At 29.3% G+C, this 27,102-nt stretch overlaps 2 protein-coding genes across 13 annotated transcripts in view; one reads left to right on the top strand and one right to left on the bottom strand.

The window, feature by feature from the left end:
• Positions 1 to 3,230, top strand: part of LOC106457958 (diacylglycerol kinase eta-like) — a 148,835-nt gene extending 145,605 nt beyond the window's left edge. For all 8 annotated transcript variants that reach the window (XM_022384053.1, XM_022384055.1, XM_022384052.1 and 5 more), the window contains one exon: positions 2,910 to 3,230. In XM_022384053.1, coding sequence (XP_022239761.1) covers positions 2,910 to 2,999 — 90 coding nt within the window. In that variant the 3' untranslated portion in view covers positions 3,000 to 3,230. The remainder of the gene's footprint in view (positions 1 to 2,909) is intronic.
• A 5,418-nt stretch (positions 3,231 to 8,648) lies between these two features.
• LOC106457961 (peripheral plasma membrane protein CASK-like) overlaps positions 8,649 to 27,102 on the bottom strand; it is a 253,764-nt gene continuing 235,310 nt past the window's right edge. For 3 of the 5 annotated variants that reach the window (XM_022384048.1, XM_022384049.1, XM_022384050.1), the window contains 10 exons: positions 25,712 to 25,790; positions 23,520 to 23,605; positions 22,749 to 22,817; positions 21,772 to 21,801; positions 20,712 to 20,949; positions 18,794 to 18,943; positions 18,097 to 18,177; positions 16,627 to 16,829; positions 14,856 to 14,936; positions 8,649 to 14,459 (listed from right to left, as the gene is read on the bottom strand). In XM_022384048.1, the coding sequence (XP_022239756.1) occupies positions 14,280 to 14,459; positions 14,856 to 14,936; positions 16,627 to 16,829; positions 18,097 to 18,177; positions 18,794 to 18,943; positions 20,712 to 20,949; positions 21,772 to 21,801; positions 22,749 to 22,817; positions 23,520 to 23,605; positions 25,712 to 25,790 (1,197 nt within the window). In that variant the 3' untranslated portion in view covers positions 8,649 to 14,279. The remainder of the gene's footprint in view (positions 14,460 to 14,855; positions 14,937 to 16,626; positions 16,830 to 18,096; positions 18,178 to 18,793; positions 18,944 to 20,711; positions 20,950 to 21,771; positions 21,802 to 22,748; positions 22,818 to 23,519; positions 23,606 to 25,711; positions 25,791 to 27,102) is intronic. The other 2 variants (XM_013917406.2, XM_022384051.1) reach the window with 1 other exon arrangement.

Genomic DNA, 27,102 nt, shown 5'->3' with positions numbered 1-27,102 from the left:
TTTCATTTGATAAACACGTTTAGATTGAATGGTAATTTATAATCAGTCACAAGAACGTCGAATCTGAATCACTTGAAAAAAAGTTGGGGGTGCTTAACTTTTTTCCAGGTGTATATATTATTTTGAAAACAAGTAATTTATCATTGAATTTATTGCTAACAAGTCACAGACACCTACTCTAGAAGAATCTTAAGCCCAACAACAACACAGTATATATTTATACTATTAAGAAATACAACTAAAAGACTTTATATTTTGACACTTGGGAAAAATAATTATATTTTAAATTCTGACATATGTATGTATGTTCACCATTGTTCTACTTTGGTACATATAAGTAAGACCTGTGTTTGTACTGTGAGGTTTTTATATATATTCTATGTTGTTTTGTACATCAGTGATTTTGTTACTTGGTATAAGAATGAAACAAGTTTTCTTCTTGAAATAAGTAATTTCAGGAATTTATTTTATATACCTATTTAATATGGCAGCGAACATTTTAGAAAAATTATTCATATTTTATAATTTTTATTGAAGTTATTAAGAATAAAGTATTTTACAGCTTGTACCATATATTCAGAAGTTTAACTATATTAAACTTGAAATGGTATTTCTTTCCTAAATAAAAATATCACTTATCTGTATAGGCTGAATGTCACACATTGAAAAAAGTTTTAACTGAAGATCACTTTGCTAATGAATTAAGGAACAATCAAAACCTGTATATTATGTTTAACCAACATACAAGTTTTTAAAAGTGTAATTTGTTTTATGTATTCTCTAACATTTTATTAAAATTACTTTATGCTTTTTCCTAGGACTTGGGTGTCAACAAGGTGGGACACATCAAGAGGATTCTACAAGCTATCAAAGACATCACTCCTTATATACAGACAAAGAAGTTTTCTTCCTAACGTTGGTGGTAACCTCTTAATGTTTGCTTAACATATGACTTTCCTGCTGTCAAATGTCAAAATAGTGCCAAAAGTATTAACTTTGTTGACAAGTCTTTTAACGTGTCTTTTTATTTTAAGTTTTACATTAAGAGGAGAGCATGGTAAACAGGACTACTGAGAAAAAACTTGACTCCCACCATTTGATCTTCAACAGAATAAATGTTTGGAGAGAAGAAACAACACTTAAGTTGTATTTTAATATTATTATTTTTCCTCCTTTAGAAATAAGTGGAATTGTATAATCAATCTTCTTACTTCAGCTATTGCTACTTACTGAAAAGACTATTAATTCCATCAGCATTCTTCCAAGACAATCTATTGTATGAATTGATACAGAACAGACACTGTTAGCAAAAAAAAGAGAGAGAGAGAGATGTCTGACTGAGGGTCCAAACTTATATATATATATATATAAATATATATATATATATGTATGTATGTATGTACATGTACATATGTGTGTTTGTCTATGCATATAAACATACATGTATGTAGTGATTTAACTTGTGAAAAGTTAGGTGTTTCCTGAAAGTTGGGAACCAACTATATGTCCTGTATAAGGTCACAATTTTGTACCACTGATTAAAGGTTGATGTGTTAAGATGAGAAAGTAAAAGTTATGTAGAAGTTGGTAAGAGCTTCTAGAGCTCTTTGAAATTTTTGCTTTATAATCTTTGTAAAAAGTCTAGATAGTGTGAGGCTTTATCTTGTTACTTGTACTTTTAGCACAAGCCAGTAGACTATAGAGCTTTTCTTCCAGTGTTTATCTTCCCAGTTTTACCAATACCACCACAAGATTTTAGGACCAACAAATTTGCCTGATCATTTAGAAGGTCTTACCTTTATCTTTGACCAAGAACATACAGTACAACAGGACAAAATACTCATGGTGCTGTAGTTAGCTGTGTTTTATCTAATATGAATTGAAACTTCAGCCCATCAATCTTAGAAACTGTGTTCTGAGTGACAGTTTTGCTTGTGATATGCTAGAATGTAAGTATGGATAATTTTCAGTGAATGTGTTGGATTTTAGTCTTTAATGCTCGGAAAGCAATTAGAGGTAAACTTAAACCATGACAAAATATGTTGTCAGTTGTAGAACTTAAGCTTCTTTTGAGATGTGTATAAAAAAAGATGTAAATACTGTAGAGTTAATTGCATTTTGTTTTACATCACTATAATTACTAGAACTAAGGAATATTGTTTTTGAAGTTCTAATTACTAATGCTCCATTTAGATGATTATATTCCCTCAGATAATTGTTTAGATTTGGAAGTCAATGTATTTCTTTCAAATTAAAATAATGCTTATGTACTATTGCTTGTGTGTGTTGATGTTCTCTGCCTGGTTTGTGTATGTGTTGGTGTTTTAGTGTTAATGTGATATCTTTTAAAATATTCTGTTCATTGCTTTCTGCTTATTACTGTTTTAGTTAATGTCTTGTTTTGAAGATATTTTTTTTGTGTTCTTATAAATATTGAATAGTTAATTATGTTTACTGTATTATGCTTAAATTATCATGAAACTATCTGTCTATCAGTGTTACAAAAACTTATGTTGCATTCTTTAAAATATTTAGTTCATTGCATTCTAATTTGATGCACTATTTGTTTTTAAAGTCAGTACCATATTTCCTTATAAGTGTGTACTTGTTACTGGTATGTATGATGTTGTATCTTTCAAAAAGTAAAAAAAAAAAATCTTTCCACAGTTTTAAATTTTGATGCACAGTTCCTTATCAATTTTAGATGTTACTTTACCCATTTGTATTTTCTGATTGCCTTATATTCAATGTTGCACATTATTGCTATGCAACTATTCTTTAAGTCTTTATGAGTAAGCAGTTTTAGTTTTTTCTTTGTAAAAACAATATTCAAGAGTGGTGCTAACATACTCAATTGAAATTGTTTTCCTGCCATGATAATCACGTTTTGTGTCACTTTTTCTATACAGCTTTTTGTTTTTTGTGAAGAAATCACAGGTAGCAGTCTAAAGCTGAACAAATATTTGCCTCCAGCAGTGATGTCTGTAGTTAACTTGTAAAGCTTTCACTGCTCATCAGTACATTTAATGTATTAAATGTTTTATCTCCGTGTGAATTATACAAGGCTTTACATTTGTTGTGCACATTCTTGGCACTTTGACTCTTGGAATATATTGATACGTGAAACATTTTTGTCATATGTTTTCTGTCTGTCTGGCTCCCATCTCACTCTTCTACATACAGACAATCATTAACTGATGCATTTTTGATATTGTTACTGGAGTTTTTGATATACATCTTGAAGTTGTTGTAATCATATTTATAAAATGTCTGTTTGATTGGTGTATTACCTTATTAATAATGATTTACTGTATATATATATATATACGTATAGTTGTAGCAATTTCACATTCCGATTTGTTTCCTTAAATGTACAAAATTTCCCAAGTGAAGCAATGTTTTATTTCATTTTGAATGTTGTACTTTTCTGTAAAATGTTTGCCTGTTTCAAGAAAGCAAAGACATTTTTGTAATAAGTCAGTGTTTGTGTTTTAAACAATCTTTTAAACTTAGTAACTAACCTAAACAATATCTCCAAGTCTATATTTCTTTTGAAACTTGTATTATTTATTGTAAAGGAACATAATTTCAGGTTCTACATCATAATACTTTTATAGCTATCTTTCATTTAAAAACTTATACTGATGTTCAATATATATTATCATGGTTATATTAATGTTTCACTATTTATGTTAGGAGAATTGTTCAATATATTTGACTGACAGTTCTTTTGTAGGAATTTAATAAAATAAGTCGACAACACCAACATTTTTAGAAATGCACAATAATTCATTTTATAAAGTTAAAAGCAAATATAAAACTAAGAAACACAACATGTTTCAGTGGAGCATACTCTATCATCCTCAGGAGACCAGAAAAACACAAGAAATTTCATTTATATACTCAAGTAAATGTACAATTATTTGTACAGTGGCGCCATTTACAAAATTGATTTTCAGAAATTCACTTCAGTGACACCAGGACCTAAATCTCTATTCAATATTATTTGGTTTTTAGCAATTTCTAATGACTCTGTTATGTTTAATTCATTTTTTAACTTCCTGAAGTATTTGTAGGTTGTCCTAACCAATACTATGTGAAGAGTTCACCATATGTTCTGCCAAGTCTGAATCACTAGTTTTTTATTTATCAACAGCATTTTTATGTTATTTAAACTTCAAATTTCTACTTACCTGTCCAATATACCTTAAACCATAACTACAAGAGATTTATATATTCCACATCTGTCCTTTACTTCAATTTTATCTTTAACACAATTAATGATATTAATTAATTTTAATTGAGAAGTAAAGGTTATTTGACAAGTTATATTTTTAATGCTGTTGATAAATAAAACACTCTTGACTGGGCCTTGGTAGAACATGTGGTGAACTCTTCACAAACAACCTACAAATACTTCAAGAAGTTAAAAAATGAATTAAACATAAGAGAATCATTTAAAATTGCTAAAAACGAAATGATATTGAATAGAGATTTAGGTCCTGGTCTCACTGAAGTGAATTTCTGGAAATCAATTTTAGAAATGGCGCCACTGTACAAATAATTGTACATTTACTTGAGTATATAAATGAAATTTCTTGTGTTTTTCTGGTCTCCTGAGGATGATAGAGTATGTTTCACCAAAACATTTAGAGTTTTTTGACTTTATAAAATATTGTGCATTTTTAAAATCGTTGGAGTCGTCAACTGATTTTATTAGGAAAATTGTGTCAGATATGTATTAGACTGAATGTAATATCATCTTGACAGGATAGTGAAGCAAAAATGTTAAGTATTGTAATAATATAATTTTGATTATAGGATAATGTTTGAATAAGATTAGATAGTAATCAAAAATTAATACAGTGGATGAAGCTCACAACTATATTTTTAGTCATGTAGTATTAATAAATAGGATACATTTTTAAAGTGTTGAACATAAAAAATAAGCTCAAGTCTTATTACAAATAAATGTATTGAAGTGTGAATATGGCATTAAGTTATCAAGATGAATTCTACAATGAAAAGTTTGCTCGAGAGAAAAACGACCATATGATCATTGCAACTATTAAGAACAATAGTTGTTGCTTGTTTTTTGAATAAAGAAATTTGTTTCTTAAAAATGTTATAATTCACAAGTCTGAAGTTTTGAAGAACTTAGTTATAAACCACAAGGTGCAGCTGCTATTGCATTGAATTTAGGAGCTAGTGAGCCTGGTTTGATTCCATAAGATATCCCCCCACTCTTCATTCTGTGGATTTGTTATAAGAGTGACAGTTGATTAGGATGGGTGGTAGGATGCTGCTGATTGGCTGCTTTCCTTCTGGTCAGTAGTTCAAAATTATGGCCCTTAGCTGATTGTCTTAGTAGCTTTGCCATAAATACATATACTGTTGTGTAATTATTTGTCTTTAAGTCTTAAGTTTTAATTAAATTCTTTTCATATTTCAAAACATATTTAAGTTAAAATTAAGATAGTGCAAATGTCATTTAAAGGACTATTCTAATACTTTGGTATGTAGATTATCTTAGTTCATTGGTTTTAACTAATAAAAAAAAGAACAGATATAGTGTTAAAAGAAAAAAGAGAGAGAGATGATTTGACTATGCTGACTTAATGAAAGTATATTTTGTTTTAGCAATATAAAGAAACAATATTGTTTCAATTAAACAACTTTCATAATTCTGTATTGAAAACTTGAGGCATGTTGGAGTCTTTTAAGACCCATGGGGAAATGTTTATATGTTCTTTGGTTTAGAAGGTTATATAGCATTCCAGATAATCTTTGAGATTAAAAAACAAAACAAAAAAAAACTTCTGCCGTTTGACTTGTATTGTCCTAGGTTAGGATTTGTTCGCTGTTTAGTATAAATTATTCTGAGACTTTTAGCAATCAGTTGTTTTGTTTAGTGTCTACTTAATGCTGCTGATGTGGTAAGTTACCAATACCTTTTCATGTCATTACACAAGTTGATTTTCTTTCTGAATTGTGTTTCAGTCACTTGTAAGTACACTAACTGAACAACCAATCAAGTTGTTTTTCAAGACTTGTGTATAACTTGATTTACTAGAAAATAATGTTTGTCATTAGCTTGTTTTCCAAGGTTTCCTTTAACTATATATTAGAATCTCAATTGAAGTTGTGAAGTTTATAGCCTGTTCACAAACTTTGTATTCAATTTCTGACTGTTGTTTTCTATATAATTTTATGGAATAATTCATTTAAAACTACCTCTGTTTTTTTCTTATAGTTTAAATAATTTTCCCTCACAAAAGAAGTAAAATGTTAATTTTTAAAAACATTTCTAAACTTGTTAAAAAAGAATAATGACATTTTTTTGTGTGTATTTGATAATTTTATTTAATTTGTCTATTCTGTGCTAAACATACTTAAGACTTGAATGTAATTAACTCTCTGAAAAGATCAACTTGTAATAATTAAAATAAATGATGATAATAATAATAGTTCCACTTACACAGTTACTGTAGTTGCTGGTTTATTTTTCTTGTAGACATTGGACTCAAAAAGAAACTTTCTAGATGTTTTTCTCCCACACATCAATATCAAAATAAATCATTCTAACCAGTAAAAAATCTAACTGTCAAAAGCATCAGAAGTTGCACACATTTTTATATTAATTTTTTAATCACCCAATTTTTATTTCTGCAAAAGGTTGAATATGGTATGTAAATGTTCATTTTCTAAGCACCTCGAGACTGAAGCAAAAATTCAATGACATACCGTATGGCTGATAACACAAGATAAATAAAAATTGGGAATTTTAAAACCTGCAAATAGAGATCGTAAAGAAAGTAAGCAAATAAGGCTGGAGATACTATAGACATTATGTACTCAAACTACAAACCCAAATTTTGGCTCCATGCTGTTATCTAGAATTACATTTGGTGGAGTCAAAATATGGATTAGTAGTTTGAGTAAATAATGTCTATGGTATCTCCAGCCATGTTTGTGTACTTTCTTCATGATCTCTATTTGCAGGTTTTATTTTATGCTCAACTATGTGCAAAGGATTACCTGATATCATAGCTATTTGATACGGTTCATGATGATTTAACTGTAGCTATCGACTATTTGATCGCATTAGTTTGTGGTGTAAAGTGTTAAGCTGCAGCTGGAGATTTGTTTGAGAATATAATGATAGTTTCTCTGTAACTAAATTCTCTATATACAATGAACAGCAATGGGAAAATATATGTCTAGACTAAGACACAACCGTCAATAAGCACATACAACATTTTACCAGTAGAAAAACAGCCTTTTCAAATAAAACATTGCTTTTAAAGTAATTATTCTACGAATGTGCGTAATAAAATTTAATATTATGTGTACTGATTTTTTCTTTACTCCTTCACTTCATACATAATATAGGGTTTGGCTCCATAAAGACACCAATTGTATAGTGTAAAAAGCATTGAATATCTACACATTATAGTCATTTAATGTTCATCTACTATTGGCTGGTAATTCATGTTTCACACTGTTCTTAAGTTTTTTAAAGGAACACCAAATATTTGTAAGAAAGCTAACTTCAAAGGGTAATGATAATATCCTTTACACTAGAATAAAGATTTTTGAGCTTATGTAAAATATAGAAGAAACAAATTGACTTTTCATTACCCTTATGACCTTCGCAGTACCTTATTTTGTATTTTACAAAAGGTTTGGGTGCAATATATTAACCTGTTTTTGTTCTAGTCTGGCAAGAAAATAATAAGAATTAAAAACAGGCCATTTTGAGCGGCTTTTCTTTTTCTTGAACATTTTTATATGTGTGGAACTTTAGCAGTCAATAGTAAAGGTTTTAAAATGTTGTTTGAACTGAATCTTTACTGTTTAAGATGCTTTTTATTAGGGTTTTGTGCAATTCCTTGTGATCCCTATTATGAAACAATGTCATGGTTCATGATACACGGAGAGAAAATTTTCAGGTAAATTACTGTATTTGCATTAACCAGGTACACAAAAAAACTTACAAGTTGTGCAAACAAAACATACTGTATTGGTAGTTATAAGTATATGTTTGAAGAATGTTCATTAACATTATGCAAGCATATGGTAAAACTGACTGTCAAAACTTTGTTTCGCTGAGAAAAGATCTAGTGTAAATTTGATGTGTATTTTTGGACAGATTGTAAACTTTATATTATGAAAAGGCTTGTTACAGATAAAACATAAATGAATAATGATTTATAGTCACACTGCTTTAATTGAGAGCAACAGTTCGATTAAGTTGAATCTATTTAACAAAAGTGTGTAGCACATTCTGTGGAATTATAATTATCAAAAATGTTTACGATGAAATACAAAAACATGATGTACACATGAACTTGAGCACTTGTGCTGAAGTTTTTATAATCTGTACTTTAGGTCTAGATCACTTAATTTATAAAATGATGTGTAAAACTGATGCAATTTTAAGTGTGGAACATTATTCTAAATGAAAAATTTAAAACTGCAAGTGTATCAATATAGTGTTTTTGTAAAGTTTTGAGATAGCACTTCAATTGGCAATAGAGGAAATTTAATATATCTAGGCACACAAAATAATTTTGTGCTTCATGCAGCATCACTATTTTAAATTTACATGTATGTATATCAAGGAAAAAAATTATCTATACTTCAGCTGCATTAGCTCATCATAACAATTTTTAATGTTTGCATAACAGTCTGTATTTAATTATTTTTTACAGGAACTTTTAGTAGACTTAAAGGTTAGAAACATATTTCCTAGTAAAAGTTCAAATCTAAAGGTTGAATCAAGGTAGCTGTTGCAAGATGAGCTGATTTTACTCCTCATACATTAATTTGTACAATGGTGAGGCCCATGCATGTATTTTCAGATATTTAAAGTTAGATATAATATACTTTTAAAGTGAATGTTTCAATACAAAATACCTTGCTAAAAAATTCTGATAAGATTACCAACCAAACCCTATGAAATAAGAATGGTTTAGCAAGGAGATTACAGGAAAGTTAAAAAATTTACAATTTATTTATGAAATAAAAGTTCTGCAACAAAATGTGTAAAAACATTATAAGCTAAACTTTTTCTGTTTATTTTAGTTGGACCCTTTACACAATGAAAAAAAAACTGGGTTTTGAAAGGGTGGTGCCTTTCTAAGCTTAAATTATTACTCTGTACCCTCAACATAGTTTCAAAATCAGGGAACAATATCTTTGTAATAAAAATATCTAACATCTTTGTTTTTGTCTTGCTTTTTAATTAAAAAATATAATTGCTACTTAAGAACATTTTATTATACAGGCTTTGTAGAGGATGTGAGGTAACACCTGCTCTGGTATATGAATAGTCACACTTGATGTAAACAAGTTAATTTTCTGTTAACAAATCAGCTGTTTAGCTTGTTAAGTAATTACTCTGATTTTAATAAAATAAATTTGTCTCATAACAGCAATAATAAGGGTTTGTATTAATATGCTATTTAGAGTATATCCAGAAGAAATTTTCTATATTTTTAAATGTATTTTAAAATAATAATTTTATTACTATTTAAATACTGCTTTAACAATAGAAATTTTCAAGCCTACACAACTGTTAAAATGAACAAAAGCTGACAAAATACTGATTTCATAGCAATAAAAAATTTAAGTTCAGAAAAAGCTAACATTACACCTTCTATGTAACGTAACAATCTGTAAATAGTAAACTTTTTCTTAAACCACACATTTTCTGAATATTAGTGCAACAAAACAAAGAATGCAGAAAATAAATTTCTTAAAAGCCTTAATTAATAACATGATACATAATGTATAAATTTATATAGCCACAAAATTAAAAAAAAACAATATTATAACTGTAATTGGTGTAAAGAGTTCTGTAAGACAAATTAAAATTTAATACAGTAGCTACGTTTACTTGAAAGAACAATTAAAGCCCTGGAACAGTATTGTTATAAACTATACTAACCAATGAATCAAAAATACTTAAGATTTGTAATAAAATCCCTGAAATACACATATATCAGGTTAATGGAAAAGAAAATCACCCAATCTGGCACACAAGTCTGAAGAAAACAGAAGTTCAAAAGATTACTCCAGAGAAACAATGTCTCACAAGTATAACCACTATAACATACATAAATCATAACTTGACCTTATACTACAAAATGTTCCACTAAAAAAATCATATACTGAAATAACATCCACTTATAACACAGCATTATTTTATCTAATAAAAGGCTTCAATTTGAACAGAGTAATTTAGTTAACAAGTAAAAAAAAAAAAAAAGAAGGGCAGTAATAATACATATATATTGGATATAAGAAATCTATATATCTTTAGAAAAGCCTATAATGACAATTTACCAACAAAGGTCATAATAAAATATACAAATAATCATATGAACTTGTATTAAATCATCTACAGATTATGCAAGTAGCCAGCTGATAGCTTATTGATTAATCTAAAAATACACCTTAAGCATCAAACCAGGATTATAACTTGCATTTGCTTGCTAATTCAACTGATAATATAATTTACACTGTATTAGATAACCTTACCTGTAGGTTGCAGTCTATTAATTGACTAAAAAAGGATGCCGCAGTCAATTAGTAAGAAAATAGTTGTTTTTCTAAATAAATAGTAATAGAAAACTTCCAATTTCCAGAATTAACTATTGATCTTTTTTTTCCTTGTAGCTAACTTCCATTCACTGAAAAAAGAAACAAAGTAATAATATTAAAGTCTATGGTGAATTTTACAATGTTATGGGCCGAATGTGGCCAGGTGGTTAATGTTCAAGACTGTGGATCTAAGGGTTCATGGTTTTTTGTTACGGAGAAAGAAAAAAAAGTGCTCCACACTCTGAGGCCATAAGTGCACTATAAGAGTAGCAGCCAAATCTCATTATTCAATCAGTCAAGAATTAGTGGTGGATGCTGTTGACTAGCTATCCCCCCTCCCAACCTATCAGATCAAAAATTAGGAATAGCTAGTGCAGAAGATAGTCCTTGTTTAGATCTGCAAGAATATCCACACAAAAAAAAACTAATATAATATTCTCTGTAACTTTGAAGTGAAACAAGTATCTTTATTAAGCACAACATATAAAAACTATGCCTGTTCAAAAGCAAAGTTTATTAACTATGATAATTTGAACTACACATTCCACTGCTGTGTTTGTGTATAACTGCATTACACATATATAATTGTGTGTATATTTGTATTATCTATGCATTCTACTGCTGTAGTATGTTTATAACTACATCACATAAACATTCTACTCTTTTGTATATAACTGCATTACATTCACACTTCAGATGTGTTATACGTAACCTCCATATCAACAGAACTGCATTAGCTACACATTGATTTGGTGTACTCTTTGCATTATAAAAAAACTGATATTACTTTCAAAACCTTTGTTATTTGAAGCACAAAATGCTATCAAGTCCTCCCATAAAACAATAAAGTCAATTTTCCATCAACTATCTAAAGTCTCATGTTACTTCTTAAAACCAAAATATATAACTAAGTATGTACAAAGTTTCACAATACATATTTAATCAAATTTTATTATTCCTAAATACATTATCACTCAACAAAAAATTAGCATAAAATAATTTTATCTTTTACATCTTCAATAGTGTTATAAAAACCTGATCTGGTATTGTTTGAGAGGTAATAAATCAAGTGAATATGAAATGGAATGTTTTATTCTCTTGTCTCATTATAATATATATAAAAAAAATGCTGGTGCAAATATCAGTATCAGAGTTTCTATAGGCAGTTATGAGTAGAAAACAGAGTGACAACATACATCAAATAGTTCTCTAAAACTAATATAAGTGGGTTTTAAAAGAAAAACTTAAAAGTAACTACAGACTAGCATCTGAATAATTCAGTGCAAATACAAATTAGTGAAATTTAGCTCAACAGCATAAACAAAATCTATATTTGCTAAATTTGAAGCACCATTTCTGTCATCAGATACACTGGCTTTCCAGACATCAGCACGCTTATCAAAAAATATGTCAGCTTATGACACATTTTTTTATCAAAATATAAAACAGTTTTATTTGACAACATGTTTAGCAACGTATAAAGTAACATTAGACAAACTGGCCTACTTCTAGCCAAACAAATGAGCCTTTCTGTTTATAATCCAATAGACTAACTTGTTTATAATATTATGATTATGGAAAGGTAGATCAATCCGTCTAATATAATCATGAGATAAGAAATCCTGATTTAGGTCATCTTGTTTAAAACAGATATTAGCATGTCTGGCATCATCATATATATATATATAGAGAGACAAATCAAATTGTCTGAAATCATGACTTATCATCATCAGAAGCTTGTCCGGTTTGTGTTTATCATCAGGTAGACACGTCTGTCTAACACCATGTATGGTACTAGAAGAGCACATATCAGAAAAGCAGCAACTACACAATTCAAAAATATTCAGTAACCTGAGTGCATTTGGTAGGTAGATGTTCTTCATCAAAGTGATACTTATCAACATTTAAACTATATCCAAGACCATCATGTTTAGGAACAGACTTTAGTATGATGAATACAATATATGTTGCCTTAGTACTGAAATTTTCTTGGTTTATGCTACAGTAGAAGCAGTAAAGGTCATTTCTACGCAGTGTTAATAATAGTGGAATTTGATTACAAAAATAGTCCAATAGGAGATTTTGAAGGTTATTTTGCTTTTATATTTCATTTATTAATAGTGAAAAGTGCTTCATATGTAAATAGTCCTGAACAAAAATTTAGTTTGCATTTTATGAATGATCCAAAAAATAACTGTGGTTTTCACTGTTCACTATTAAACATTCTAAGTGTTCATGCATTTTTCAGTTTAGATCACAAAACGAAGCTGTTAAACATCTTGACATCATCAAAGAGTATAACAACAAAGCATATAACATATCTCTCTCTGATTAATCCTAACTTTAGCACTTATAAGCAAATGGCTGAAGATGGTATATATATAAGCATTGCTGACATTCACTTCATATCCCATTTTAAAAGATATTGGCCACAAAGAAGGCTGAATGACATTAACCCCACAAATAATTCGAAATCATTTTTTAATGTCCAGTTGAGCTATTCATTATTTTCCAGTACTGTCTGTCTTTATGTATGTAAATTAGAACTGGATCAACCATGATAAGGTCATACAAGTTCCCAGGAAATTGTTTACTCCAGGTGAAGTAAAAATGAATGACTGGTAGGGACTTAACAACAGAGACCTTTTCTAACCTACAAGTATCAAGTATTGCTGGTTGTCAGCTTCATAGTAACAACTTCTAGCTAAATGAAGCAAAATGAAAGAGGATATCAACTGCTGAAACTTCTTGGTCCTATTTCACTTTGAAACCAACTTCAAACATTAACCAATCAGTTCATGAAACAAATTGTCTTTTCTGTCTATATATTATCATTATAAACATCACGCCTAATCTTTCAACATTAACATCTCTATTAGTCCTTAGTTAATGAGCCAAAATGTCTTTGTTTGATACTACTACTATAAACTTCACACTAAAGGTCCCTTCTAACAAACTGGTTGATACTAACTTTAAAAATAAATACCTCTGTGTCATCAAGGCTGAAACATTTTAACATTATTAGTGCAAATTTCATATCATATCTTTACATGCAGATAGAGCACTTCTATTTCTGGATTCTACAAACCTCAAGCAAAAACACTTCTGTGTTTTCTTAAGATACAAGTTCTGTTTTGCACTACCACTATAAATTTCACATCTAAAGACTTCGTTTATTTTCTTTCCAACACTCAGGATATTATTTTTTTGGCTGGCACCAACTCCAAATAAACAAACTTATCTTTGATCTCTCTAAATTTCACACCAAAGGCCTCATTTTACAAACAGAAGGATCAACTTCAAACATAAAAAGACCCCTGTTTGATATCTCATGAGCTAAAGTGTTTGTGCACTTTTTCTACTTCTAACTTCATACCTATATTTAATTGATGTTGCTAGAAGAGGCTTATATCAGATTTTTTACATGAAACTTTAACACTGCAGGTTAGACCATACACATAAACCTAGTTTAGGCAGCACCATGGGGTATTTGTACAAACAGCCAATTTGTATATGTAGATAATGTTCCTGGAACGTTTTGATTATGGAATGAAAAGAAAATCAGTGTGGTTTTTGATGTCAGTAAAAAGATACCAAACACTCCTTCACCTTCTTCAGAGTAGAATAAATGTTGGAGCACATAAAAAGTCCTGAGCAAGTTCATGAGGCAATCAATATACCCAGCTTACAGGTACCCACTGAGGAGTCACACTTATCTTCTCCATAGCTTTCTCCAAAATCTGTATTGTTTCATCAATGTTGTTGTTCACTACTGTCAAGTCAAACAAATGCCCATAAGCTTGTCGAAGAAGTTCACTCTCCTTGGTCAGTCGTTCAAGGCTTCCATCAGTCTGAGAAAGAAATATTATTAGAGTGAAATAATTTAAATAAATATGGCATATGGAAAAAACATACAATCATGTTTGTCACCCTGTTACTTGGATGTAACATCATAAAACACTAAAAAATCTTTTTAATTGTTATGGCAAACGGATTTATATACTTGAATATAGTTGAAAATAAATTTTCATTAATATTTCCAGTAAAGAAGTGAGCTGTTGTGCATCCACTTTGACTTATTCTAAGCCATCTGTAGTGGATATCTTACCTTAGTGCTATATGAGAGATAACAATAAACTTGATACGTGTATCTGTAGTATTTCTTTAAATCTTCAAATCCCCATTTCATGGTATCTTTATGAAATCAAAATGTGGGAAGGATTTAACCAATTGTCTTAGTAACTTACATCATTAATTGTTGATAAAGATGGTGCAGCAATAAAGATCACATAAGGAGTGTATTCTGCTGTTCTTAGTATCTTTAAGGCCTGTAAAGTAAACAGAAAACTTATTATTTTTTTATATTTATACTTTCTCTATTTCAGGACAAAAACTGAGTAATTCCTTATAAGAAATGTGGCAAATTATTAATGCTGCTTGTCCTTTAAACCATTGCAGTAAATAGATTTTTGTATTCAGTTTAAAAACAAATTTTCTGGGAAAGACATACAACTCGTAGATTTATAATACTGATAAAATCTGGTAATTACTGGAGGAATACAATTAACAAACTCACTGGGATAATAAGATTGACTTCTCAGTGCATAATTTAACTCCAAAAAAGTCTAATTTCAGTTTCACAATGATTATACTACTTAAATTATTATTAAGTTCCTGTGAGCGCAAGCTACTTAGATCAAAACTAAAAATCAAACCAGTAATAAATATAGCTAATTAAGTATACTTTTCATACTCTCTTTCTTATAAAGATAAGAACTCATTATGTTTAAGCATGGAAGTACAAAAGTCTTTTAACTGTAAACAATAATAATATCTGAATTCTATAAGGATACTTAACTTTTCCCATTGGTTTTCAATAACTAATACTAATCACTGCTTATTTTTAACACAAATTGACTAAAGCACCCTATTCACTTACATAGCCTATAATTTTCCCAAAACTTTCTCATCCAAACAAAGAACATTTTACACCCTATTCTACATACTACATTACACAATGATCTCAATTACTCAGACTCATAACAATTTAGAAAACACCATCTTTTAATACTTATCATAAGTGTCAAAATAATATAACAGCTAGAAAGATAGGTATTAAAGAACACCAAACATCCAGTTACTGTATTTCTCTACTACTATACGGCTCATTAATACTTTGTTAGATGCACTTTTTTTTTGTTGTAGGAAATCTAAGTGAACTCATCATGCTTTCTCGTTGCTGGTGACCCACAAAAAAGTTTTACAATGTTTTTAATGACTATCAACATGTTCAGCAAGAATGCTAAAGTGTAAAAGTTTTTCTTAAATATTCTAGCTGAGATGCTGTATATATGATACACTACAGTACGAAATTTCAATGTAGTAGTTAAAAAAAAAAACTCATTAAAAGTTATGCATAGAACCTAGATGTATTGTTTAAAATATTCAGTATTTGTAACACTGCTTACATGCATATCTAGGCACTAGAACGTTTGTGGAAAGTCCTTATGTTGCTACAAATGAGTTCATTTCCCACACTTGTGAGAGGAAATGACCATACAAATACATTTGGAATTAATTTTTAACACTTGTACATTTTAAGATCATTTACAATATGTACAATTACAGTTTATGATATTTTGTATAACTGTACTGTTCCACCTTAATTGCGATTTAACTGTTTCTTGAAACAACTTGTAAACCAAGTATCTTCATACCGTTTCATATACAAGAAAAAATTTTCACTGGCTAAAATCAAAAAGTCAAAAGCACTACTAATACTGGATGAATTCCATATCATAGTAACTTCGAGAAAATTAAGTGGCATATTGGCCCATACCAATATAAATGCTACGTTTTAAATTAGTTAAGTAATTCGCACCATGCCAGTTTTTAAACTGGCTGGTTACCTATACTAACCAACTTTGAAAGTAGTCACAAGTGACAGATAACCTACATTATCTTAATTAAAAAACTTGTAGATGTCTTGATGAAAGTACATAATTATTTCTCAGTCACCTGTGGTTCTACATCAAGAATAGCTATCTTTTCCTCTTGATGAATCCTACGTATTGTTTCTAGTTTTGTGCCATACATTGCATCTTCATGGGTCCCATATTCTAGGTATTCATTAGCTGCAATGTCTGTCATCATTTCATCATGGGAAACAAAGAAATAGTTCTTTCCATTTTCTTCCATTTTCCTTGGAGCTCTCGTTGTATCTGTGGAAAGGATGAAAACATAAATTTCAGAGAATATATGACACTCAAGTAAATGAAAGCTACTTTGTGAAATACCCATGAATTTCCAAGTTCAAGAAATTGGTTATGAAACATTCTAGAGCTGGGAACTCAAAATATTGTCTGATATATGCTACATATATAAAATTAGAGAAATTTTGTGATATATCCCAAAATTTATACATTCAGAAAGCTACCTACCACACTAGCTATTGTTTAGTTGGATTAGTTTTGTACAAGTGGATGAAATGTTTTGTTTTCTCAGGCTTATCCATTACAGTAAAACATTGTTTAGGAAATTAACAGGGTGGCCAGATTCTTTCAAAAAATCTCCCTAACTTTTCAAGCCTGCACATGTACACATAAAGCACACTAATATTTAAAATTTCCCTCATAATGGTATTTAATTAACATCACTTCAGCTTGTATCCTGCTTATAAGAAGTAAAAAAACTTCATAACATACATACTTCAGACTTTGGTACTACAGGAAAAGAACTTCAAATAAAGGTACTGTAAATTGATGAAAAACGAAAAATATATTTTTATTTATAAATGAATATCTGATCAAAGCTATCACAAGATCAAATAGACTGACCAAGGTTAAGTTACACTAAAAACTGGTATACTTAAACTTCATGGTTTCTGAGCATATATAGGTTCAGAAATCAAAAAGGAGAGCACACTTTCCCCGATTTTTCCAGGTTTTTCATACTCTTAGCCATCCTGTATAAACTCGTTTTGAATTTTGTGTTAGCATTGAGGATTTAAAGAGATTGGTATCCTATACTGTTTTCATATTCAAAGAACTTGTAGACTAGAATTAATTTAAAGAATTAAGATAACATTTTCACTAAACTTTCCTTGCATAATTATTTTGTCCCATGCTAATTGTTTGTCAACTGCTACTTCAAAACAACAAGATATATTTTGTGAAATATCTTGGAGCTTCCAAGCTTAAGAGACACTATATAAAATGTACTACAGCACCAATATAGTGATTCTTAACCCACTTTCTGCAGCTCCTCTAAATGCATGCAGAATGTTTGCAAGCCCTACATCATATACAGTACATTTGCATTTAACTGCCAAAGGCAGACTGTACCCTATACGGTGAAACAGTAGTCAACGGGTTAAAGTATCCCAAAACTCCCTAATTAAAAACTTACCATATGGACTAGAGATTTTTATTAATTAATTCACAACAAAAAAGCAAAGAAAACATTTTTTAATGAAAAAAAAATACTTACGTGGAATAGGATATGCATATTTGTCTGGATGATTTGCTATCAATGTGTTCTTAATATGTCTCCTTCCCACACCATGAGCACCTGTTAGTGATACAGAAACACAAATATGAACTTATTACATTTAAAAAATGCAATTCTTTTTCAAAGTGACTCTCATTCTGAAGGAGAAAATTTGTTTGTTCTATACTTTTTAAGGTGCAAGGTTTTTGTCCAAGTTAGACATAAGGTGTCAGTTTAGAGAAAGAAATAACTTAAATGTCTATGTGATCAAACATTTATACTACAACTTGGTCTGTGACTAAAAATTGTGTCTTCTCCAAGTATGCATGTAATTGGCAGCTATAGCTCTCAAATGAACTTGCAATCGAATTGATACATTAGGAATAAAGTCACAGACGGGCCACATCAACACATTAAACAAAATATAAAGTGGCTTGAAAGTGTTATCAACATTAGTGCATTATATCATTATAATCTGTTTGAGTTTATGGCAGATTTATCAATAAACGTTAATTTCAAATGATATTACTTACAACTGCTTGAGTTCAGAAATAGCATATCATTCAAAGATTACTAATAACTTTCATTATAAATAACACTTATCAACTATTACCCAGAACAATAAAAAAAGTTAGTGTTTGAAGTTGATACCATGGTAATAAACTGTTGAATAAATTTTAACAAATTTTTTTCTTACCTAAAAGTACAAGGGTTTTTCTTTTGAAGGCTGGAAGTTTCACAACTTCTTCATAAGTAACTAAATCTAGTTGATCAAAAATGGCATTATGTTTGGCTAGATATTTGTCTTTGTAGTGTTTCTTTTTCCTTCCAAATATTGAGCAATTTACTGTAAAATAAACCATAGTTTTCATCTAGTTCATATCAATAAACAGGGTATTGAAACCTATTTTTTAAAATATAATTTTACTGAGATGACCAGTAACATCAGGTTCTAGCACCTACCAGACTGAAACTGAACATTAAGTCTGAAGACAGTTTTCTGGACAGTTGCTTTAATAAAGGCAGTTAAAATCTTTTTGAGAGTTAAGCAAAGCAAAAGGCTTATAGCAACTGAGAAAAATGAAACCAGGACCACAAAGTGAGGCTTGAAAATTGTGTCTTCTGACAGGTATAGCAAGGGAGTGACAAGCAGAATATGGCAACTGACAAGCAACATTTAGCCACTGTGGTTAAAGGCAAGTAAGAAATGTGATATTAATGGATTATTGATCAGCAACCAGTAGGGTCATACTGGTTGTTGATGGTGCCCTGTGCAAAATATAAATTCTGTGCCCTTCTTCAAAAAAATCTAATCATTCCCCTCAAAGATGCAAACTCATCCCCCCCTATAGTTCGACACTTTGTGCGGGTGCAATGCTCACACTACACTTGGTACAGCTCCCTAGCACTACTACAAAACCAGTGTGGCTATTTAAAAGAAAACTTCATGTATTAGGTATGGTTTTGTCAAACAGAACTTTAAAAAATTAGTGTGGCTCTTGATAAATATGCAACATGACTATTCACAAATGTGAATCTATATAAGTATAATAGTACTGTCTGTTGTATGTCCATGTAACTATTTTGCAGTGTGTGGATGGATCTTCACTAAATTTGGCATGGAGGTTCATTAGGTACATGCAGGGGTACACACAAATTTTCAGTTTTGCAGTTTTTACAGACATTTTTGTGTTTTTTACTAATACTTCACCCCCCTCTGGATGGATCTTCACCCAATTTGGTATGGAGGTTCATTGGGTCCATGGGGAGATACATAAAAATTTTCAGTTTTGCATTTTGCAGTTTATATGAGCATTTTTTACCACTACTGTTGATGGATCTTAACCAAATTTGGCATGAAGGTTTGTTGGGTCCATACAGAGATACATGCAAATTTGCATTTTCACATTTTGTGTTTTGCAGTTTTTATGGGCATCTTTGCATTTCGTACAATTACATATAAGAGAAACAACTTTCATCTCCCAAGATAACCTTTAATTATTCGTGAATTTACATAACTTCCGTCCAGGGGATGGGTACTCCAACTAGTTGTAAATAAGTATGGTTAGTAATAAGTAAACAACATAAAAGTAGCATGGTTATTGTTAAAAAAAAGCAGCATGAAGCTACAACTGACAAGAGAGCAGTATGGATTTAATATGATTATTAGAAAGTGAACAAGAAGAAAGTATTATGTCTATTGCCAACATAGAAAAATATGTATGTAGTGAATGCAAATATTCAAAAATGTGTAGTTACTATGGCTGAAAAGAAGTACAGTATACCTAGGGGCTACTGAAAACATCTACAGAGAAGTCTAAAGTTATACGAATTCATAGTTGCACTAAAACTTATAAACTGTAAATAATAAATAACATTTTTTTTTGTTACTCTGATACAAGATATCAAATTAAAATGTTGGTACTTCAGTGTCAGAACCTTGATTCATATTTATGTACACAATTTTGATTTCTGTGCTTCAGTTTCAAAAATCTGGAAAACCTTTGTTACCTCATTCTAGCGTAAGCGCTATATTTTCAAAACTCAATATTATTTCTCAGATTCAGTGACAGCATCTTGTTATTTTCTAAGTTTTTATATTTCAATCTCAATACCTTGGTCATTTTTGGTCCTCTCCATGGCCACATAGGCTGTTCTCCACTCCTGAAGTTCTGGAGAAGGAATCAACCCTGCTGTGCTATCTGAACCTTCTTTTTTGGCTTGCCACCAGTTATGGTCATCTTTACTGATAATTTGAAGAATATCTCCCATTCTAAATGAAATCCCAGCTTGGGCACAAGGTATAAGGTCATCCTTTAAAGGATTATAATCAAACTGAGCCCGCATGTAGATCTATGAAAAAAACAGTATTAAATTCTTTAATATTTTAAATAATCATAAAAAAAACTATTAAGTTGAACAAGAGCAGAAAATAGTTTATATTTTTTTAACGAATTTCTCTAAATCACTTTATTTTTGAGTGTTGTTTAAAATTCTTATTTTTCTGTCTTGATTTTGTTTTTACAGTAGATTGAGAAAAATGTCATATTATCCTCATGTACTTACCTTGTAAATGTTTTGAAACAAATTTTGCTGTGTAGAAATATACATATTTCTTGATTACTTTTAGTAATTACATGTTGCAGGTTTGACAAAGACATTGTCATATGGTTTATACTTTCTAACTGACTTGAATTAAAATGCCTTAACCCAGAAAGATGTTGATTAGAAATTTATTCCCAACCTTTACACTACATAAATAGTCTTTTAACAGAATAACAATAATTAGATTATGGAATAGTCTACAAGGTTAGTAATTTATTTACTTGGTGACATTTCAAGCAAATGCTGTTTTTCCAAGCCAGAATAAAGTCTATCGTTTAATGTCACAGGTTTATTGAAGTTCCACTTCATTGTGGATATCTGAAACAAACACCACAGTTATAATTCTGTGCTAACTTGGGATTACTGAGGCTATAGCATAAACAAAGAGCTTAGACTGTCTTATAACATGAAGTAAAATAAACAGGAATATTTCAATGCCACAGTAATAGCCACTGTATTTTAAACAATTAATTTTATAGTTTTTAAAGGTGATTTTTCTCTAAAAGTCACCTTTAATTTCTTTATTTTATCATCTTCACATTTTTCTACCAAACTAAAGTTTATACTTACTAAAACAGGAGGTGGGTTTATCCGGAAATACTAGCAGCATTTGAGAAAAGAAATACAATATTTGAATAACTGCACACTACACAGTGAGGTTAAAAGTGATGAGACTTCCTACATGTTCTATCAAATTACAAGTCAAAAGTCTAGAACTCCATCATGGTACACAAACTAACCAAATTATGCTTTATTAACTACAAAATGAAGTATTTATGTAACTGTTTTTAATTTCCATGAAGTGCTAGTGAATGCTATTGAAAATGTGTGTTAACTAGGATAAAAAATCTGCTAGACTCTTCAAAACTTGTTTAAAAATAGTTGTATTTTGTATTAGCAAATAAGTTTATTTTAATCTATTTCCAGTCATCTTACTGTTAAGTACTTTCCAAGAAGTACGTAAAGCGACTCTAAACAGTTCTTTATCTCTGATTATGAGTAAAAATGTGATGTGCTTGGTGCAGATTTTGATGCAAAAATAATGTGAGCTTTTGTGCATCTCAATTTGATGAATTTTTATTTAGCTTTAAAAGTTTTATCTTTCAATCCTTACTTGAAAAACTTATTTAAAATACAAGTCTAATAACTGGAGGGAACTGAGAAATTATCATTACAATTATGTTGTCATTTGATTAAAAAGTTAACTTTACTGATGTTTTATAATCTACATATTAAGAACAACAGCCACAAATTAGAAATGGACACTAGAAATAAATATAAAGTGTAATCTACCCTTCAAATCACCACTTGTCATCAAGTTACATCAGTGTCAGATAGTGAATCGAAAGACAGATTCGACTTCATACTTATTTTTGTATTATAAACAGCTTGTCTGCTGAATAATTTATTCAAAAGAATAAATTAGTAGCATGAATGCTATATATTCTTCAAATCCTATACATAGAAATGGACAGTTTATTACAACAGCCCTTTAATATCAACACTTAGGGAGTGTTTCATTATGTTTTAACAAATAGGAACTTTACCTCACAGGGAGGAGGGGCACTACGATAGCTTGGAACAATTTTGAACGTTACACTACCCCGAGCTTCTCTCTGTGGTATGAAGAAAAGAATAGTATAGTTAAAATTATAAAACTAATTCCTGAAATTCTATTAATTACTGCATAATCAATAACTTAATAAATGAAAACTATTTCTAGATATATTTGTTATCAACAAAATGAAGTGTCTTGAGACTTAATGCTCCTAATTTTTTAGAAAAGTTAAAACTATTGTTATATACACAAAATTACAAAATTAAGACTTTCTCTTTCTCAATATATATACATGTGTGTTACAATGTATATCTTTATATATAACCAAATAATAGGTTAAAGTACATGTTAAATTTTAACAGCATACTGAAATTAATATACATAGTTTAATACAAACAGTGATAAGATGTATGTACTTAGTTCACTGCAATTACCTTATATTAATATATCACTATGAGTGACTTTAAAGTGTATGAACATAATTTTTTTTATAAGAATTCAGAATTATGGCATACATGTTTGTCTCTTAAAACAATTTAAACATATATTTGTAATGTTACATAAAAAAATGCAAACAATTAACAGATATGTTTAGAAAATGTATATATTAAATCCATTTGTTTAAAAACAAATTCAAAACATATGTACCTTTCTTAAAATATCATATGTCAATTTTATAAAATCACACAGCAGGTATTCCAAGATGAAAGTTATATAATAAGAGGCACAAGAGTGTTTCTAAGTGAATGGTAGTCCTTACCATCATAGTTTGAAGTGCTTCAACAGATTGGTTTGCAACAGGCACTCCATTGATTTCTTTTATTTCATCACCCACATGAAGAGTTGCTATATAAGAACAGACAATACTCACAGAAAAGGCCACTCCTTGTAAATTGTTAGTTTCTTAAAATGTCAGTAAAATGTAATGTCAAATGTGTTAAGTGCATGAAAAAATGATTACTAATTTCTTTTCATTAAATATTAAGAAAGAAAGAGCCAATAAAACAGATTCATAAGAGTTATATTTTTTCGTAATCTGTTGCTAAATAATGTTTTTGCTAAAATAGTAGACTAAAAAAAATCTGGTAACATTACAATACAATCACTAAATTTGGTTAATTTTTATAAAAATATTTATATTATTATAATTTATATTAATAATTCTTCTATCATATTATTGTTACAACCAAACATCCCAGCAATTTAAATTCTGTGATTTTATTAAAACTAAACAATGAAATTTATTAAATTATAGAATCAACTTAGTCCACTTCCTTAACCATTCATCTAGTTTATCTTTAAAACCTTTAAATGTGTTTCTCAGTTTTTACTTGAAACAAGTATAAAATATAAAATGCAAGAGATTCAATTTTAAATGTGGAATTTTTTGTATTTAATTCATTCGTGGTTAAGTACAAAGATATACATAATGGGCTATATGTGGTGGCCATCATGGGGAACAAACCCTAAATTTTAACATTATAAATCTCTAGGTTTACCTCTGAGCCACAGAGGTGGGGGGTTTTTGTATTCACAATTTTCAATGAAAATTATTAACCAATAATTTAACTGTACATGAATGTGAAACACTATATTCTACAGAATCATATTAGCCATACAAGTAAAAAAAACATTTTTAACATATAGATATAATGCAAAAATATGTCAAATATTTTCACTTTGTAAGAAACAAAAACCCCATAAACTATTTCCATATCTCTACTGAACCACCATATTATTAGTAAATACCAATGAAAAATATTTTTACTGACAAAAAAACAACCTGTAACTGAGGTTCAGTTGCACATTTTTATTAAAATAATGTAGCCCCCTTGAGTGCTTATAATGCTAAAAACCCCACGAAGAGAGGGTGTACAGATAGCCCATTGTGTATCATTGAGCTTAACAACAACAAAACTTTTTAGTGCAAAAATGTTAATATTTATTTTTTACATTTAATAAAATGAAGAAGCAAAATTTTATTTACATTGTAATAACTTACACAATTTCATGAGGACAAACTTTTCAAAAATTTTGAAACAATTCAATCTTGGATTTTTTTTAAATATTTTATAATGAAATTCACATTTTTTTTTCATTAAATTGAAAACTTATTGTGAAATGTTTTTTTTATTAATTTTCTTTTATTACAACTTTTTATTTTATATTTCACAGCATCTATACTTACAGATTGTGCAATGTCAATTACATTGATTATATATATATATATATATATATATCTGTGGACAGCATTTACAAATGTTTTCCACATAAATTTCAAAACAAGCACAGTCTTCTCTACCTAAACTTTCTTTTAAACGTTAGTTTTAACTTCAAAATTGTACTTTATTTATTGATGCCCATTTTATTTCCACATTATTTACTTGAGATACAAATTATTTAAGGCAAGTGATTTATAATTAAACAAAAGAGACATAATCATAAAGAAGAATTTTTTAATTCATTGAAACCAATGTACAGTTTTCTTCTCTATGCATTTTAACACTTGTATAAAGGCTTTGAACTCCACCATAACTCTTATCTTAATACTATAATTACTGAATATTACCATTAAATTTGATCATTACTCTAAGATATTTTCCATCAGGATTAGTCAAAAACAAATATAAACAAATCCAGTGATTAAAATATAAAAATGTTTGGAATTTCAAAAACCTACAATTTCTTTATGGGTATCTCAGATTTCAGTAACAATCTGTAAAATACATTGTCTTGTGATTCTTCTCTCAATTCATAATTAAAATCTCCAAAGGTTAGTTACAAACAAGTAGTTAGCCTTTCAATTTTTATTTAATGACTAAAACATAAATTTAAAAAAAGAAGTTATGTATATAAGCATTTCATCTTTTAGTTTAGTAAAGCAATAAATTTGTAAAAAGTCAAATATTTACATGTGCTTTAGCTTTTATTCAAAGACAAAGAACAAATTACCTTGTCTATGAATCATCCCTCCATGCATAATTCGAGCTACAATACATTTTCCAGTTTCATCTAATTTTAAAGTGATGCCCTGTAACAGAAACACTTACTACAGACTTTCATAAAATTGAATATAGTATACTGAATGCATATAAAACTACTATAATGCTTATCAATCGGAAAACTTTAGATATTTGACCAGAAACCTTTGCAAAGTTCGAACATTACAAATCATTTAATTTCAGTGGATTCTCATCGGACATTAGTATTTTTACAAAAATATATAAATTCATCGTGGAAAACTTGGTGTGCGTGTGTGGCTGATGAATAACGAAGGACAAAGCTGGCTAGCTCCCTGTTAAGTGAATTATACCTATGTCGACTAGTAATTAACTTGCTCATCATGAACCCTCGATAAGATATTGAAGAAGTTCCAGACTAGAAAGAAGACTTTATATTGTTTGTAAGTTTGTGAAACTTTTGTTTATAAATCATTATTTGTAATAACTATTTGTAATAACTGTTATTGTAAATTGTACTGTTGTGTGTATATTAAAATATTTTTGTGTTAAACAAAGAAACTCTGTGTATCAATATTCTTGGCAAATATCATAAACTGACTATATATCGGCTTTTACTTAACTGCTAAATCCAAAATACAATTTAATTATTAAATTTAAAGTATCATTTAACTCAACTTCAGGCTATTTGAAATTCTAATATGTAAGACTACACACTGAAAGTTACATCAATTTGTTTCTAAATATTTCAATATCATCTACTATATTTGCCACGTTCTTCAAATCTACCAATACACCATGAACAAGCATTTTTAACAATCTTTAGATAAATTGGTGTCCTTTTAAAAATATTTTAGTTGAATAGATTCATTATTGACTCAAACATAGATATTTTTCAAAAAAAGTTAAATATATAAATAAGCATATACTAGTCTATAAACGAAGTGGAATTTAAAAAAATGTACAATTTGTTAATGAGTATCTCAGATTTCAGTAAAAATCTACAAAATACATTGTTTTGTGATTCATCTCTCAATTCACAATTAAAGTATCCAAAAGTTAGCTACTTCAGTTTCATTTGTGTCAGTGTCTTTCACTTTACCAAGTAATAGTTTATGTACAATACATTACAGTTTCACTTGTGTCAGTGTCTTTCATTTTATCAGTAGTAGTAAAAGTATATTCTTGGTGACATGTATCTGTTTTTCAACTGGTGGTTTAGGCACAATGCCACAGAGTTGTTTTGGTATTTTTGGTCTACATAACTAAAATAAATTCAAGTTTCCTTTGTATTACTATCTGTAATTAAGCAGTTGATAATTCAGTTAAAATATACACCTGGAAAAAAGTTAAGCACCCCCAAATATTTTTCAGGATTGCTTA

The sequence above is a fragment of the Limulus polyphemus genome, unplaced genomic scaffold, assembly GCF_000517525.1.
Source record: "Limulus polyphemus unplaced genomic scaffold, Limulus_polyphemus-2.1.2 Scaffold397, whole genome shotgun sequence".
NCBI classification, from domain to species: domain Eukaryota; kingdom Metazoa; phylum Arthropoda; class Merostomata; order Xiphosura; family Limulidae; genus Limulus; species Limulus polyphemus.
This window is presented reverse-complemented; position numbering and strand designations above follow the sequence as displayed.